Here is an 18,804-nt window from a genome sequence, read left to right on the forward strand (position 1 = left end):
ACCAATATGCTTTGACAAAGACCAAAAACAGGGTACCCCTGCTTTCCAGCAAGTCCATACCCTGTGGGAAGCAGAGCCAGGCCTCAGAAGCCTCCAGGATTGGGGCCCAAAGCCTCATGCCCTAGAGACAAGCTCTTGCCTCTTGCCTTACACACAAGAACACAAACCTTCCGGGGCCCAAAGATTCTGAGGACACTGTTTTATAGCTCACCCAAAACTGTCCGCCACCATCTTAAGAGACAAGAAGAGGAACCAGAGACGGTTAACAACTGTCCGGTCTCCTGCAACCACACAGGCCGGCAGCCCAGTGCTGCCTGCAGATGTTCACAGTGGAGCCACATTGTGTGCCTTCAGCCCTGTGGACTCCTCCCGCCTAATGCAATTCCTCCAAAAGGTCACCTGCACGCACACAGCCGCAGAAACCATGCAGGCTCTCTGTAACTATCCTTACAAGCACAATGGGGTCTTAGATCTTTGTAACAAAAAGAAGAAAAAAAACAGTCTTGGTGGTTTTTCAATGACAGTACCTCTCTCCATTCACTTATAACCCGACTTCAGAGCTGGAAGTTTCTAACCTTTACATACAAAAAGCGATAAACCCTCAAAAAGTTAAATACAGAATTACCGTGTAACCCAGCAATTCCGCTCCTAGGCATACACCTAAAAGAAATGAAAACAGGGATTCAAACAGATACGTGCACCCAATATTCATTAGCAGCATTATTCATGATAGTGAAAAAATGGAAATAACCCAAGTATCCACTGACAGATGAACAGATAACTAACAGGTGGTCCATCCACACAAAGGAATATTATTCAGCCATAAAAAGGAATGAGGGGGCTTCCCTGGTGGCGCAGTGGTTGAGGGTCCACCTGCCGATGCAGGGGACACAGGTTCGTGCCCTGGTCTTGGGAGATCCCACATGCCGCGGAGCGGCTGGGCCCGTGAGCCATGGCCGCTGAGCCTGCGCTCCGCAACGGGAGAGGCCACAACAGTGAGAGGCCTGAGTACCGCAAAAGAAAAAAAAAAGCAATGAGGTTGTGGCACAAGCTACAACAAGAATTTAACCTTGAAATTCTGAGTAAGGGACTTCCCTGGTGGTGCAATGGATAAGACTCTGTGTTCCCAATGCAGGGGGCCCGGGTTCAATGCCTGGTCAGGGAACTAGATCCCACATGCATGCCTCAACTAAGAGTTCACATGCCACAACTAAGGAGCCCACGTGCCACAACTAAGACCCAGTGCAACCAAATAAATAAGTAAATAAACAAATAAATAAAAATAAATACAAAAGTTTAAAAAAAAAGAAATTCTAAATGAAATAAGTCAGACACAAAGGACAAAGCTTGCATGATTCCACTTATATGAGGTTCCCCAGAGCAGGCAAACTCACAGAAGCAGATAGATTCACGGGTATCTGGGCTGAGGGGAAGGGGGAATTAGTGTTTAAGGGGGACAGAGTTTCTGTTTGAGAACATGAAAAGTTTTGGAAATAGATGGTGATAGTAATGGTTGTACAACATTGTAAATGTACCTAATGCCACTGAATCGTACACTTAAGCATCAATAATATGGCAGATTTCTATGTCGTATGTATTCTAAAATGTTTTTTAAAAATTAATAGTGTAATAGACTAAAGCCATTGACTTAGATACTTAAAATAGGTAAACTGTATGTTAGGTGAACTATATATCCCAATAAAGCTGAAAATAACTTCTAAAAGGATCCCTGAATTCACACTGAAGAAAACAAAAGTACTAACAAGCCCCTTTGCAACAGTCTCACCAGCAGCCCACAGCCATCTACCCCTACCCCTGGTTTAATCTTCAACCAAAATACTCAGCTCCCAAGGGCAGGAGAGGGCTGAGTATGAAATGAAGCACACACACACTTTCACTCAAGGAGAAAAGCATTTTAATATAGAAAACACAACCCCTACTCCACACACTAAGCCACAGACGTCTCATTATGGCTGTCACTTTTCTGACAGGCTGGAATGCCCAAACAGCTCACAACTGCACAAAGGTTAAAAATCAGGAAAGCGCACAATATCAGGAGAATGGCAAAGTGCCAGGAGGGGTCAGGAGCAGTGAAGAGTGGGAACCCAGGCACAAAGGACCATGGGGAGGGACTGGTCAGGAGACAAGAGAGGTCAGCACTCTGCAAATGCAGGCTGTGGCCACAGCCAGGATTCACCCACCGGCGCAGGCTGACCCCAGGCCCCACGGCCACTCCACCAGGGAGGCGGTGCGGCAGCCACAACTTGCGGCCCCTTCCAGAAAGACAGGAATGCCTCTGAGGCTGACTTTGGTTTGAGGACCACCGCCCCAGAAGCCCTTCCTTAGACCACACAGCCCACCAGGACACCACCACCCATACTCCAGCCCCACAGCTCTCGGGGTCAGACGGTGGCTCTGCCACCCTTACCAGCATTTCCCTAATAACTGCACAGTTCATCCTGTCTTGGTGACTTCTCAGGGTACCCAGACTAACACTAGAATGCTATTCAGATGCTAGTTTGGGGATGATGTCGCAGAATACAGCCAAGTAGTGAGCGCCACGAATTGGTCCCTCCACCAAACCAACCAGTAAGCTGGCAAAAACAGAGAGAATCAAGTTTTTCAGCACTCTGGAATCTAATCAAAAACCTGCCGCAACCAGGGGAGTGCTTAGTGAAGAAGGAGACTACTAAATTTCAGCATTTAAGAAACCTCTGGGGACTTCCCTGGTGGCACAGTGGTTAAGAATCCGCCTGCCAACGCAGGTGACACAAGTTTGATCCCTGGTCCGGGAAGATCCCACATGCCGCAGAGCAACTAAGCCCACGAGCCACAACTACTGAGCCCACGTGCCACGACTACTGAAGCCCGCACACCCCAACTACTGAGCCCACGTACCACATCTACGGAAGCCTGCGCGCTCTAGGGCCCGCATGCCGCAACTACTGAGCCTGTGTGCCGCAACTACCGAAGCCCACGCACCTAGAGCCCATGCTCCACGATGAGAGAAGCCACTGCAATGAGAAGCCTGCACACCACAATAAACAGTAGCCCCCGCCCGCCGCAACTGGAGAAAGCCCACACGCAGCAACGAAGACCCAATGCAGCCAAAGGAAAAAAAGAAAAAGAAACCTCTGTTAGGCCACTGGCTAAATGCTAAGATAACAGAACAGAGACTTCAGTGACCAAACATAACAGGGAATACAGTCGTTGTAAAAAAAAAAAGTCTGGAAAAAGTCACTAAATAAAGAGACGTCTAACAGTCTTCAACAGCAACAGCAGCAAACTGCTGGCAAGGGAGGAGAACCTGATTTTCCAGAGTTATCACATAATAAAATGTCAGAATGTCCAGTTTTCAACCAAAAAATAACAAGGCACACAAAGAAACAGAAAACTATGGTCCACTATTCACAGGAAGAAAAAGAAATTGACAGAAACCACCCCTGAGGAAGGCTAGACAGTGTCTTACAAGATAATTACCCTAAATCAATTATCTCAAATAAGCTCCAAGAGCTAAAGGAAACAAGAGAACAATGTCTAAAAAACACAGAATGTCAATAAAGAGACAGACTATAATAGAGACCACAAAGAAATTCCCGAACTGAAAATAGAGTAACTGAAATGAAAAATTCAGCTGAGGAAGGAGAACAACAGCAGATCTGAGCAGGCAGAAGGAAGGACCAGAGAACCTGAAGACAGGGCAATCCAAACTATCCAGTCTGAGGAGCAGGAGAAAAGAGAGTAAAGAAAAATGAATGGTAAGTGTTAGACCCATCACCTCTGGAGCCTACTCCAGGACAAGACCACTGTCGCCTGCACGATCCCTCCCAGGCAGGAGACAGCGCAGCTCCACGACCCACCGGCCACGCAAACGGTCTGCAGAGAGGTTCAACTCATGTGGAGGGCACCACAGGCAAGAGGCAGTCAGCCACTCAGGTGAAGATCATCGGTCATCTCATCATATGAGACATCTCAGTTTTTTGGCCACAACTTGACACTTTTCATCTACAACAACAACCATACACTCTCATTCTGGCTGCTTGTGGTCGGTGGACACTGCTGACATCATGAAATATGACAGACACACACATGCCAGTGGGTCTCAGCCATGAAAAGCAGAGAGAGGGCTTTGGTCTCCTTCAAGTTAAACTGGAGTTGGCACCACACAGGCGGAGACTTCATCTTAACCCACCACACCCTCACATACCCACACACCCTCACACATCTATTTTCACAAACAAATGTGTAAGTCACTTAGGATGGAACAAGAGTAAATAAAAGCACAGTAGTACATCTCCATGGCCTCCATGGGGTAGGCAATGACTTCTTAGATATGACACCAGGGGCACAAGCAACAAAAGAGAAGACTGATAACCAGACTTAAAACTTACAACTTCGGTGCATCAAACAATACCATCGGGAAAGTGACAAGACAACCACAGAGGACAGAAAATATCCACAAATCATACATCTGATAAAAGACATATCTGTAAAGAACTCATAACAATAAAAAGAAAAATAACCCAATTTTTTAAATTAGCAAAGGACGTGAATAGACATTTTGCCAATGAACATATCCAAATGGCCAAGAAGCACATGAAAAGATGCTCAACACCATTAGTCAGTAGGGAGATGCAAATCAAAACCACAGTAAGATACCACTTTACACCCACTAGGATGGCTATTTTCAAAAAAAAACAGAGGAAAACAAGCGTTGGAGGGGATGTGCAGAAATTGGAACCCTCATACGCAGCTGGAGGAATGTAAAGTGGTACAACCATTTTGGAAAAGGGTTTGCAGTTCCTCAAAAAGTTCAAGACATTTAGCAAGTGATCCAGCAATTCCACTCGTAGGTCTATACCCAAGAGAACTCAAATCACATGTCCACACAAAAAATTGTATACAAATGTTCAGGGCAGCATTATTCATAATCACCAAAGGTGAAAACCCAAATGTCCATCAACGATGACGGGATAAACAAATGTGTATCCATACAATGGAATATTATTCGGCCATAAAAAGGAATGAAGTACTACTGCTACGTGGTGCAGTAGGGATGAATGTTAAAAACATTACACTAAGTGAAAGAGGTCAGACACGAAAGACCACTACTGGAGATTCCATTTACATAAAGTGTCCAGAAAAGGCAAAGTTATAGAGACAGAAAAAGATCAGTGGTTGTCTGGGGCTGGTGGTGTTGAGGGAAAGTGGGGAATGACTTTTCCTGAGTATAGGGTTTCTTTGAGGGAAAATGAGATTAGATTAAGATGGTGGTTGCACAACTCTGTAAATATACTATAAACCACTGAACTGAACACTTTAAATGGGTGAACTTTATGGCACATATATCATATCTCAGGGACTTCCCTGGCAGCGCAGTGGGTAAGACTCTGCGCTCCCAATGCAGGGGGCCCGGGTTCGATTCCTGGTCAGGGAACTAGATCCCACATGCGTGCTACAACTAAGAGTTCGCATGCCACAACTGCGGAGGCCGCGTGCTGCAACTAACGAGCCCTGGAGCCATAACTAAGGAGCCCACAGGCCGCATCTAAGACCTAGCGCAACCAAATAAACAAATAAATATTTTTTTAAATCATATCTCAGTAAAGCTGCTACAAGAATAAGCAGAAAGAGCCCATAGAAACCAAGGGTCCTCTGCCCTGCTTGTGCTTCACAACGCCAAGCGCACAGGCACAGCCAGCACCTGCAACACCCCCACAGCTCAGCTGCTGAGCTGCCCCCTTCTTTGCACAGACGTCCTTGTTCCGGACAGAAGTCGCCCTCGGGGTACACGGCGTCTTTGGTGACACACTCCCGCACAGGGCCCTCTCCATCCTTCACAGACATCCCTCCCTTCTGTCCACGGAGGCACAGCGGGCCGCTCCCAGGGACAGTCCCCACCCACCACAGACAAGCGCCCCCATGCGGCCAGGCCCGAGAGCTGGCACGCGCAAGCCTGGAGTTCGGTGGTCTATCTTCACCAGCTGCACTGTGCCCCTGCTCAGGCCCACTGCCGAGCTTCCTCGCCATCCCCTCACTGGCGTGAGCCTTGTTCCCAAGAATCATGATGTCACTCCAGGGGCTAAACACAGCCGCAGTGCACACATTCTTAATGGGCGATAGCACCCTCACGAGGGTGAAACTGGTTCTGGGGGACAAGACAATCTCAGACGTCACAACAGCTCGCGGCCCTCCAAATCCAGACCTACAGTGTACGAGTGCTATTAAAATTTCACAGCAGGGAGAAGAGGCATCGGGCATCAGAAAGGCCAACGTAAGAAAGAAGGCTGAGAGCACAGGTCTGGAGGGCTCTCTCCTGCAACACTCATGATGGTCAGGGAGGGCAGAGGCGCGGTGGGTGCTGACAGCCGGCCACACTGGGGAGGGGGCCGGATGAAGCACCTCGACATGCACAAATGGTCTTGACCACACAAAACTGAGCTTCATACTCACCGTCCGGGAGTCGGGAAGGGAGCAACAGGCCTCGTCTGCCCAGTTCCGCCAGCGCCAGACACCCGCCATGCCAGGCGTTGTCCGTCTCCTGGAAACTGAAAGCACAAAGAGCCTGAGACCCAGCACGATGCCCCCCACAGCCCAGAGTGAAAGTCCACCCCCTGGGCCAAAAGCCTCACTAAAACCCTGAGTGAGTTTATAAAATATCGGTCAGTAACGAGATAAAGTACTCCAAATCAACTGAAGATAACGGCCATGTTCAAATCTCCGGAGAATGAGTTAAAGTCCTGGGTCAGCCTCACATGCCCCAGGGAGAGCAGCCCACACACGTGCCCACTGCACCTTCGGGCCCGAGCAGCTAGCTCTCTCAGCCGTTGAAGCAGTTGCGCCGCTCAAGAAACGCTGGGCTCACAACACAGTGACTGCACCAAATGAAGGTTAGGAAAATGTTCGCAGGAAGGGCAAGGAGACCCCCTTTTCATGGAGACCCTGCTGGCTTGAATGATGAATATTGAGATTAGGAAGTTAGAATAAAACGGCATATACAGAACTTTTTTTGTACTGTTTGAAACAGACTTTCAATAAACAACTGAAAAGCCAGTCAACTCATAAGCAAAATTTCGTATCTAATAAAACTTTCCTGAAGTGGTTTGGAAGCTCTCACGTTTAAAGGTGCAGCTCTGGCATTATAACTAGTGAGAATAACTCTTTCTTACATCAACAACTGTTTCTTACATCAATAACTGCTCTGAGAGCTTCCATGCTTGGCTGCCAAAATAAACATGGAAACATACTTCACCCAAAAAACCAGAGAAATTATAGGACTCTTTCCAATTCTGAATAAATTAATTTGATGGCAAAGAAATGTTTAGGAAAACCAAATAAATTGCATCACTGGCTGGCAACAAACACAAGAATACTCAGAGAGGATAGAAGCTAGGCTTACCTTTTCACTCAAAATACACTTAGCAGTGTCTCCCACGTGCCAGGCCCTGCTCTGGGCTCTGCGGAGACATGCTGACCAAGACAGACACAAAAGCTGCCCTGGACCTCGCCAGCAACCAGTGACTCAATTCCAATTATAACTTTCTTAAGTTCCAGATGTTTATTAAATGTCTGTCCCAAAGACTATACGACCGTTTCCACAATTTAATATTGCACTTTGTGTACTTCAGGATTTTAGTTGGAGAGAAGTGCTTTATGCTTTCCATAAAAGATTTAATAACATTTGGAAGAACCTGATAAAAGGTCAGCAGTACGATGACTCAGTTATCACTAGAACAATCGCCAGTCACGCCATCGTTTCTCAACTAAACGTGTGTGCGCTGTCGCTTGTCAACAGCTATGGACAGTGCAGGACCTTGCGTCGGGCTGTAAAATGTCTGTGGCCCAAGGGGAGCCGAGGAGGACCACGGCGTCCTGCCTGCACTGCTGCCTCTGCTCTGCCCACTCCAGGAGGACGTGGACCCTCTCCAAGGCCAACCTGCAGAGCGGGGATGGACGCAGACACTAGGATGCAGAGTACCGAGTACTGCCAGAGAGCCCAGTGCCTGAGGGCAAGCTCCTGCCCCAGAGCCAAGCCCCAGACAACCATGGGAGGGCCCGGGGTCTCAGAGGAGTGGAGACAACAGCAAACAGAAGGGCCGAGACAGCAGGTTCGGGAGAGAGAGAGGCCAAGACGGGCTCAGGGCCACTGGCCTCACATGGGCAAGGGCACCCAACGAGGACCACCTGGAAGAGCAGAGTGGGGCGGCGTGGAGGGCGTGGGATGAGCGGAGAAGACATTCTTATCCTTCCACCCACCTCACACCCACTGTCCCTAGAAGGACACGGAGAAAGGGGGACGGTGCGTGCAGGGTGCAGAGCAGAGGGGGACACCCCATCACCTTCATCTCCTTCTGAACTTTTAACTGCAAACAGCACTAGAACTCAAGGAAAAGCCTGGGAAGGAGCCGTGAAGAGCACTTCCTGCTGAGACGGGGCTGCTCCCGCGGCCACAGCACCACCACCATGGCACACCCAGGACGCAGGCCGCAGGGCTGAGGCCCGTCTGCTGACTGGAGACCCCCGCGGGCTTAGTGCAGATGGCAGACACAGAGGACCCAGCAAGGCCTCCCGGGGCAGGCTGCTTGCACCCACCCTGGACTGGTGGGTCTGGGCACCATCTCTGGGATCCTGTCCTGAGGCCATCGAGGGGCTAACGCATGGTTTTCTAAGTGGTGGGAGGGGTGGGGAGTGCAGGTACTGAAGGGCACCTGCACATTCTGGGGCAGGACCTGGGAGGGGAGCACAGGGCCGGAAGAGGTCCCGTGGGGCTCAGTGGGAGGCCCCAGCCACATGATCTGGCCCAGAAACAGGTCAGGGAGCGAGGTAACAGTCCCAGGAGTCGGGTGTTCTTACATGTAAGGGAATTAATGTCCTATTTCTGACCCACTGCAGAAATGGCTGGCGGCTCACCACATACCCCAGGAGGACATAAAAGGAGGGAGGAGACCAGAGCGGCCTCTGTGCTGGGTCGCCAGCCGGCCCAGCCGCCCTGCCAACCTCACACCCCAGCCCAGCTGGTCCCTGCTTCTCCCGGCTGCGCTGACTCCTTTCTACGGCCTATTCTGTAATCAGGAGTTTCACGCCCATTGTCTGCGGTCCTATCCAGGGAAAGACCGCCTCCCCGAGGGCCCACTCAGGCCCCTTCCCTCAGTGTTGCGTTGGGCTTCTGGCCTGGGGAATCCGGAGCAGCAAGACCATTTCTACCCTCCACAACCCAGACACAAAGATCAGAGGAATACATTAAAACGACAAAATAAAGGCAAAGCAGCGTTTGGAGATTAACTAGGACGAGTGAAACTGGACTAAGGTTGCAGGCTGAGAGCAAGGACCATACATCTGACCAGAGAAGCTTGTTTTGGGAGAAAAGATGCTAGCGTTCAGGGGAGACACGTTGGGGTGAAGGGCTCCCAGCCCTTGAGGCAGAGGCACAGCGGCTAGAGAAGTGACAGGGTTTGAGAGCCGGACGGGAGGGGCCCCGTCCGGAGCGCATGGGAGGGGAGACTGCAGAAAGAAGGGCTGGACAAAGACGGCTTCAAATAGCCAGAGGGCCACGCGGAAACACTAAGGAAGGAAAGAGGAAAGCGAAGCGCTTGAGGCAGACGGCCACCCCAGGGGAAGGGGTTGGGAGGAAAGGCCGGAGGCCCTGGCTCCTCCACCCTCCCAAACCCCCCGCGCCCCTGGTAGCCCTGAACCCACACCTCTTCGCCCGGGACCAGTGGGGTGCCCGTGCCATCTCGTGCCCATCAGCAAGCCCCCAAAAAAGAACTCCAGGAAGACACTCTACAACAAGCCAGCAGAGTCATCGTGCAGACCCACGGTTCTACAGAGTCCCGCGAAGGAGCACGTGTCTCCCACCACAAGAAGACACAGTGGCCACACACAACATTACTCTGAAACAGTAGTGTGAAACTGTTTCCTGCAGTCCTTACACCTCACCAAGCAGGCTCGGGGCCCAGGGCGGGAGGAGCCCGCGCCCCTGGGACCCCGTGGGCTGGCTCGGTGACCGAGGCCTCAGTGCCCATGAACACCAATAGCACAGCTCTCACACGCATGGGGGCACCAAGAAGAGAAGCAACCGGCTGACAAGGGTGGGACCACAAATGGGGGCCAAACACAACACCCATTCTCAAATCACCTGCTTCTGAAACCAAGGGGCAAGCAGAGCAAGAGTCCTGGTGAACAGCTGCACTAACGGGGCCTCCCCCAGCCCACCTGCGCTGCTCGGGGCTCTGCCCTTTGCCCCTGGCCTGCAGGCCCCAGGCTCAAACTCTCACACCTGCCACCTGCACCTCCCGGCCCACACCTGCACCTCGGGCAGGCCGAGGGTCCCCAGGATCCCCTGAGAGGTGAGGACAGATGCAGCACAACCACTGGCACATGTGGCTATGAGATCTAAATCTGAGGAAATTAAATAAAATTTGGAATTCAGACCTCAGTCACACTAGCCTCTTTTAAGATCTCAACAGCCCCAGATCTAGAACAGGCCGTCACCACAGAAAACTCTCTCGGACAGGGCAGCCCTGGTTTCATTCCAATGAAAACAGGTTTCCTTGAAGGATACATTTCTATGTGTGGACACACGCAAAACTGACTTCTTTCTCCTCAATGTTTTTAAATGTAATGGAGTCTAAGCTGACAAAAGAAATATATCAGGGTGGGATGAATTAGGAGGTTAGGATTAACATATATACTAATATGTATAAAACAGACAACTAATGTATAGCACAGGGAGCTCCACTTCACTGTACAGTAGAAACTAACACAACGCTGTAAAACAACTATACCCCAATTTAAAAAAAAAAAGACATATTAGGGGAACACACACACACACACACACACACACACACACACACACACACAAGAAATATATCAGAAATAACTAGAGTCCTCAAATTTAACTTCAAAAGGAAAAGAAATAGCTTCAGAGAATCTGAAAACTGGCTCAACTGAAAGAAAACATAGGAGGAAGTAAGGAAAGAAAAGCACACACACACACACACACACACACACACACAAGAAATATATCAGAAATAACTAGAGTCCTCAAATTTAACTTCAAAAGGAAAAGAAATAGCTTCAGAGAATCTGAAAACTGGCTCAACTGAAAGAAAACATAGGAGGAAGTAAGGAAAGAAAAGCCACTGCTCTTACCCAGAAACACATCTACCCCTCTGATCTCCCCACATACCTGAAACAGTCCAGCACAGACCCGGCCACATCATCCGCCAGCTCTTTGGGAAGTCTTCCAGCCAACCTACCGATTCTGAAAAGGAGAAGCAACGTCAGCATCTGTCAGCATCACCAGCCCGTCGAGGGCACACGCTACACTAGGAACGTCCCGAGTGACTGTCCTTCTCTCCAGACGATGGCAAAGAGGCTGATTCTGATCCATAAAGACCACCTGCCCCATCAGGGAGCCCATCACACTGACATACAGAGACAGGACAGGCATCTGGGGGACCAAGGCAAAGGGAGCCCACAGGGCAGGTGCACTTCTCAGACAGTCAACGGCTCCCAGCTCAGGCCACCAAGGTCCATCCCATGCTGCATGCCAACCAGGCCGGCTCCCATCAGGTCACTGCCCAGGCTGGGTCCCGGCCAGCGGCGCCCCAGGAAGGCCCACCCTCCCAGCCCATCGTACTCCAAGCAGACAAGACTTTGGGCTCCGAGGTTGGCCAAAAGCCCCCGTGTGAGCCTCCTCACCCCGGCATTCGCTCTGTGAGTGGATTGGCGCAGACACCCAGAACCTCTGTGGGGAGGGCCCACGAGCACCTTCACCCATTTTCCTTTTCTCCCCAACATCTCCTTTGTACTCTGTCCCCTAACCCACCCTGGCCCCACTGGGTGCGCCAGGGCGCCTGTGTTGGCTGTTCCCTCAGGCGTAGCAGAGGGGGATGCCAGCCCCTCCGGGGGGGCTCTGGAATCAAGTGAGGCCGTGCAGCATCTGCTCCCTACATGGGGGGCCGCCCCTGGCTGTGGAGGCAGGAGGTGGGGGTCGTGGCAGTGAGGGCGTGAGGAGCAAGGAAAGGAACATCTGAAGGTAAAAAAGGCAAACGTGCTCATTCCAGCCAGAAGGGCAAGAAAATGAAGAAGCCACTGACCAACCCCAGTGACTTTCTTGAAAATTAGAACAAAAAGCAGTAAATGTAAACTAGGAAAAAAATCATTCTACCTTTTAAAACTCTCGGAGCTGTTTGCAGCCCTCCAATTCCACAGGAAGTACTGAATGATTAAGGAGACTCAGTAGACCTGCAGGCATCTAGGGCATAAGCTGTGAGCCCCCAGACCAAGTGCAGTCACCTACCCTTTGGCCGCAGACCACCGCACGATCGTGTCCTTGTCCTTCAGCCCAACCAGCAGCTGCTCTGGAAGAACACAGGAAGTCCAGTCTGTGAGCCCCACGGAACCACCCAGAGTTCTAGATGAGCTCTCAGTTCCCAGCTTTAAGGTAACCCACCCTGCACATCACTCAAAACAGTACCATAAAGGCAATGACATGAAGAATCTCAATTCTAATCACAATAAAAGGACATTTCCTTCTGTGTGTCTTTAAATCATCATTTAAGGGCCATTTCTGTCATAGCCCCTAACAGTCACTGGGCAGAGAGCACCAGCGAGGAAGGCCAGAGGCCGATGAGGGAGGCTTCCCAGAGAAAACAGCTTCTGCCAGAAGCTGCAGAGAGCAGCTATCCTAAGGACAGGGTCTTAGAAATGCTCAGCCTCTAGGAAAGGCCGCACAGAGGGCTCCCAAGCAGTATAGGCCTTGCAAGCCGGTCAGTGGAAGCCCTGGTGGAGGGCACATGGCAGCACAGGAAGCCTGATGCGGAGGCAGGACGGAGCCTGTGGAGGTGCACAGGTGCACTGCGACCAGGGCAATCTAGGGCCGCAACGGGGGGGCAGGGGAGACAGTAGATGCACACAGCCCCAGCCTTACCTCCCACCCTGCAAAGACCAGAGGTGGGGCCAGGTCCCTTGCAGGCCAAGATGAGGTGGCCCCCACTCACCTATCACGCTCTCCACCTCCTCGGGGACGTCGTCCTCTCCATCACTGTCAGGGGTCTCGGTCTGTATCCCTGGATCTCTAGGACTCTGGACACTGAGCTGCAGGCTAGCAACCAAGGAGCGGCAGCCACGCTGGTACCTGCAAGAAGCAAACAAACACACCTCAGACCTTCTGCGACAACATGGAGCTAGAAGATCCTGATGACTGAATTCAACAATTTAGTGTCACTGTGAAAATTCCATGTGCTTTACAGGTACAGGATGGACAGGAAGGAAACTGAGCAGTAACTGTCACCAGCATGGATTGTCAAGGAAGATAACAACCTCATCTTAGCCACAGAACACAGATTCACCTTCTAGATGACTCAGAAACCCTCACGTGTCGGAAAGCTTTCTTAGCAGAAAGGCAGGTGACAAAGCGTGACAACAAGAATGCACCCAACAGGGTTTCCCTGGTAGTGCAGTGGTTAAGAATCCACCTGCCAATGCAGGGGACACGGGTTCGAGCCTTGGTCCGGGAAGATCCCACATGCCTCGGAGCAACTAAGCCCATGAGCCACAACTACTGAGCCTGCACTCTAGACCCCGAGAGCCACAACTACTGAGCCTGCGCTCTAGAGTCCGTGAGACACAACTACTAAAGCCTGTGTGCCTAGAGCCCGTGCTCTACAACAAGAGAGGCCACTGCAATGAGAAGCCCGAGCACCGCAACAAAGAGAAGCCCCCGCCCGCCACAACTAGAGAAAGCCGCAACAAAGACCCAACGCAGCCAAAAATAAATAAATAATTTTTTTTAAAAATTATTTTTTTAAAAAAAGAATGCACCCAACAGAAATGGCAGGGAGGGCACGTTTGAGCCCACTGGTCTTGGCCTTATTTCCACAGGCTCTGCCTCCAGGTCCCACCTGAGCAGAGCCCCACCCCCTGCCTCCGGGCCAGACGCCCGCCTTCCACACCAGGGGCCACAGCTGGTCCAAGCCAGCTCCCACAGATCCTGCCTCCTGAATGGCTCTCACCACTTCCTGCCGCCCACACACCCCTCCCCACCTGCTGAGGCCACCAGCATCATCTCCCGCAGCGCCATGAAGGGGCCAGCAGCACAGGCCAGCTCAGCTGTCTGACTGCACAGCCCCTGAACCTCCGCCTGCCTCAGTTTCCCATCTGTAAAATGAGGTCCCACCCAGAGGGCTGCAACGAGGCCGAGGCCGCGTGGGAGGATGTGCACAAAGCACTCAGACCAGGCCCCGTGCAGAGAAAGGCCCAGGAACGCCTCCCCTCCTAGAAGCAGGACAGGCATGCTTGGGCCTGACTCTGGGGCAGCCCCATCTCAGGACAGGGCCTGGAGCATAAAAGGTGACAGGTCGAGTTACGGCATGATTATTGGGGGCCGCAGCCTAAGGCCAAGTCCAGTTCCAGATAACTGGGGCTTCGGAGACAGAGCAACTCAGACACTGTTTAGCTGTGGCCTTGAGGCCTCAGACTCTGTGAAACAAGGATGGTGTGGGCAGTTCCCAAGATGGAGGTTCAATCAACTGCCAATGGCCAGTGCCTTAATCAACCCTGACTATGCAATGAGGCCTCCAATAAAACCCAAAAGGAAGACTTCCCTGGAGGTCCAGTGGTTAAGACTCTGAGCTTCCACTGCAGGGGGCGCAGGTTTGATCCTTGGTCTGGGAACTAAGATCCCGCGTGCCACGTGGCCGGGCCAAAAAAAAAAAAAAAAAAAAAGGAGTGGGTTGGGAGAGCTTCCAGGTTGGTGAACACAGGGATCTTGGGTCGGGAAACAAAGACCCCGCGTGCCACGTGGCGGGGCAAAAAAAAAAAAAAAAAAAAAGGAGTGGGTTGGGAGAGCTTCCAGGTTGGTGAACACAGGGAGGAGTAGGAAGGGTGGTGAACTCAGAGGGCATGGAAGCCTTGTGCCCTCTCCCCAGGCCTTGCCCTCTGCATTTCTTCCACCTAGCCGTTCCTGAGTTATAGCCTTTTATAATAAACCAGTAATCTCAAATAAAATATTCCTCTGAGTTCTATGAGCCACTCTAGCAAATTATCAAACCCTCCAACCTGTCGCCAGACTGTCAGAAACACAGATGACAACCTCGACTTGCAACTGGGGTCGACAGAGTGGGGAGAGGTGTTGAGGCGAGGGAGACAGTCTAGTGGACTGAGCCTTTAACCTGTAGGATCTGGTGCTCTCTCCACAAAGACAGTCAAAACTGAGTTACACAGTAGGACACCCAGCTGGTGTCCGACAACTGCCTGGTCTGGAAAAAAACACACATCAGAGTTGTTGTCAGAATCAGAGCAGCAACAGGTAACTGAACCAGGGAGAACGTCGCCAGGCACCACAGGATTGCTGTCAAGATAATAAAGCTCCCAGCAAGCAGCAGGCACTTGGCAACGACTGTCGACACTGTTACTGTTCTCCTCCAATGAAGACACACGAGGACTTTACCTCACAGGAAAAGTTCTCGATATCGTCCAGCAACCAGGGACCAGACAGGCTGCCACTGGACTTTCCCTCCTGACTTAACCACAAATCTAGACAAAGTGTATATACCAACCGCTGGCAGGCACAAGATGACACCCAAGGCAGGGCTACAATCCCTCAGAGCAGGGAAGCCCCCAGGTGCACCCAACTTCCCCTCTGCTTCCTCCCAAAGGCACTTTCTAAACCACAGCACAGGAAAGTACAGCCCGAGCACAGCCGCCGTCCTGCTGGGCAGAAAAAACAAATCATGACTAGTGAGATGGCTACTAAGTGGGGACAGACGCTGAAGGAAGGGGAGCTGAGACGGCATCCCAAATTCTCCCTGGATCCTCAGGCAGCCGTGAGGCGTGAGACCCAGACGCGCCATCAGAGAGCAGCTGGGAGCCCAAGAGCCAGAGTCCAGAGGGCAAGTAACGCTGGGCAGTCACCGAAGTGTAGGTCCAGCAGGAGGGACTGAAAGGTCACGCGTGAGACATGAGCAGCTGCTGCAGGAGCAAGGGCCACACCCCAGCGGGGGGAACTGAGAAGGCCTGCGCCCCAGACAGCAGGAGGGGCGGTGTGGCCAGTTACCTGCCTGTCACTAAGGGGAAGGTAACCAAAAAGGGAATGAATCTAAAAGATAAAAAGAAAATGTATCAGAGGGGATAAAATGAAAAAAAGACAGAAGAGAGAGAAAACAAAGAGCAAGACAGGAGACTGAACCCACCACGTTAATGATCACACTCAGTGTACAGAGAGATACAGACTGAACAAAGTAACTGGGGTGCTAAATTACTCTCCTTCCCATGTAAATGCTTGGAGTACTTGTGATAGTTCATTTTAATGTGTCCAGTTGACCAGGTCACAGTGCCGAGATATTTGCTCAAACATTATTCTGGTTGTGTCTGTGACAGTGATTGTGGGTGAGATTAACATTTAAGCTGTGGGCTTGGTAAAGCAGGTTGCTCTCCCCAGTGTGGTGGGCCTTGCCCAATCCATTGAAGGCCTGAGGATCACAGACAGGCTCACTCTCCCCCAGTGAGAGGGATACTTCCTGCCTTCAGACTCAAGCTGAAACATCAGCTCCTCCTGGCCTCCAAGCCTGCCAGATATGGGGACTTGCCAGCTCCACAAGCATAAACCAATTCCTTATGATAAGTCTCTTTACACATACACACCATTGGTTCTGTTTCTCAGGGGAACCCTAATACAGCACAGAATGTTAATTTTCCACAGCATCTGCAAAGTAACCACTAACATTTAGTCTCAAAAACAACTTACAGAACAAGCTGTATACAGAACACCTAAAAGGTATTTCAGTAAAACATCACTAAAACATAACACACTTCTCTGGAATTTCCTATAATTGGAGGCAAACTTAATCAAATAATTCCTCCCAAACCACACAAATGAATACCTGAAATAAAACTGAAGACTGCTAAAATGCAGTACCACCCCCAGCACAGTAAACAGTCTGTTTCCGTGGGAGCCACTACTTCAAAAGAACCCTTAAGACATCGTTTCCATCCACAGGCAGAGACAGCTCTCCTTTCTGAGTGAACCTCGAGGAAGGAGCCCATGACGCAGACTGAGATGACCAGAACAGAGCTTTCCCTACCGTGCGACCCGCCGGTGAGGCTGCCCTACACTTCAACGACAGGCACTCTCAGTGAGTGCGAAACAAGCCTTCCTTGTCATCAGTTCCACTTCAAAATTCTACCTGGGAGATGTGGGTTCAGACAATAACCAAAAGCAAGGGTGTTCCTTTCAAAATCAGAAACACTGCTGAGACTGGGAAAAAAATGAAAGCAGGAGGACACGTCAATCAGCCCGCTGTGTCCAGCCTCCCGACACACCCTGGCCGCGCGGTCACCACTCAGTCCACCCACCTCCACTTGGCCACCTGGGGCTTCAGGAAGGTCAGGCCCAGCCGCTGCACGAGCTTCACCCCAAGCTTCCGGAGCAGGGTCTGGTTGCTGTCGGGGAGCCTGCAGTCGTCCAGGCACTGGAGAACGGTGGCAGCTGTGAACACAGCACGTCCCGCTCAGTTTGGTGGGAAGGGTTTGTGTCATCTCCCAAACGCACCAACCCCACCTGACACGCACGACACCAAAACCAGACACTTCCACAGGCCCCCCCGACCCCAGTCAGTGTGAAGGCCTACATCTACGCTGGACCCCTTGAGCTCTGCTTCATAAAGACCCCTTCACCCCATGTCATTTACTAAGTGCAGCTGGAGTCGGACCTGCCCAACCCTCTCACTGTGAACCACGGATCTGGAGATGGAACGCAGAGGCACCCAGGGAGGGAACAGCGTCCAGGGCAGAGAGAGCGGGCACGTGCCTGGCGGGTTGAGCACATGCTGCAGGCCACGAGGACCATGCAGACAGGCTTGAGCATGAGACTGCAAGAATGGGGAGCGGGGCATTTCCCTCTACAAGCAGGGAAACTGTGTGATCGGGCCCCCCTGCTGCCAAGGCTATTTGGGGCAATGAGGAAGGCATCGGGGGAAGCGGAGGCCAGGGGAGCACACAGGACCATGTTTCGTGTGAGACAAGGAGGGGGCGTTCAAGACAAGTTGAAATGGCATCTGGGTAACTTCCCAAGAGACCCAAACGGCGCACAGTGACCAGCGTGGGTATAACTGACAGTAACTCGAGATGGACCTGGGATCTGTGTGTGCAAGTCCGTCGAGGACAACGTGTGACGATGCTGAATGGAGACTGCTCGTGTTCTCAGGTGTGACAATGACATCAAGGTTATGTTTCCAAAAAGAGTCAACAGATGCCAGTGGAATGACAGGGTGTCTAGGTGGGGGGTGAGGGGGAGCATGGATGAAACAGGAGTGCCCATGAATTAAAAACCTGAAGCTTGTGATAGAAATATGAGAGATCACTATACCAGTCAGTCTTCCTGTATGTGTATGAAATGTTCCATGATGAAAACTTCAAGAAATAGACTCTACTACCTAAATCTGATTCATACATCTTCTAAAACATAGACTAAGAAATTTCTCTTGTTCCAGGGAGTAAGCCTTTCTGCAGTGAAAATCACTATACTGATTTTCATAAGTTGAGGTTCAATCTAAAATTAAGAGAATGAGGCAAAAAGGGCAAACAATGTAGCCATGGTGCTGTGAAGAATGCAGTTGGGACCCCAGGAAGCGAGCCAGAAACCTCAGGGCTTCATCTACATCCCAAGGCCCCCAGGATCAAGACCAGACAGTCAGGGCATCAGGAACCCAGACCTCCTCCCTAAGAGGCCTGAGGCCTAACAGTCAGATTATTAACACATACACACACACACACACACACACACACACACACACACACACA

The 18,804-nt window shown here is 51.1% G+C and overlaps 1 protein-coding gene across 1 annotated transcript in view; it reads right to left on the minus strand.

Moving 5' to 3' along the window:
* The window catches only part of TBCD (tubulin folding cofactor D), a 130,952-nt gene that overhangs the window by 67,740 nt on the left and 44,408 nt on the right, over positions 1–18,804 (minus strand). Inside the window, exons 9-13 of the mRNA XM_028498569.1 lie at positions 17,359–17,491; positions 13,005–13,141; positions 12,305–12,365; positions 11,189–11,263; positions 6,454–6,548 (exon numbers count right to left, since the gene is read on the minus strand). Of these exons, the coding sequence (XP_028354370.1) occupies positions 6,454–6,548; positions 11,189–11,263; positions 12,305–12,365; positions 13,005–13,141; positions 17,359–17,491 (501 nt within the window). The remainder of the gene's footprint in view (positions 1–6,453; positions 6,549–11,188; positions 11,264–12,304; positions 12,366–13,004; positions 13,142–17,358; positions 17,492–18,804) is intronic.

This window comes from Physeter macrocephalus, chromosome 14 (genome assembly GCF_002837175.3).
Source record: "Physeter macrocephalus isolate SW-GA chromosome 14, ASM283717v5, whole genome shotgun sequence".
Taxonomy (NCBI): Eukaryota; Metazoa; Chordata; class Mammalia; order Artiodactyla; family Physeteridae; genus Physeter; species Physeter macrocephalus.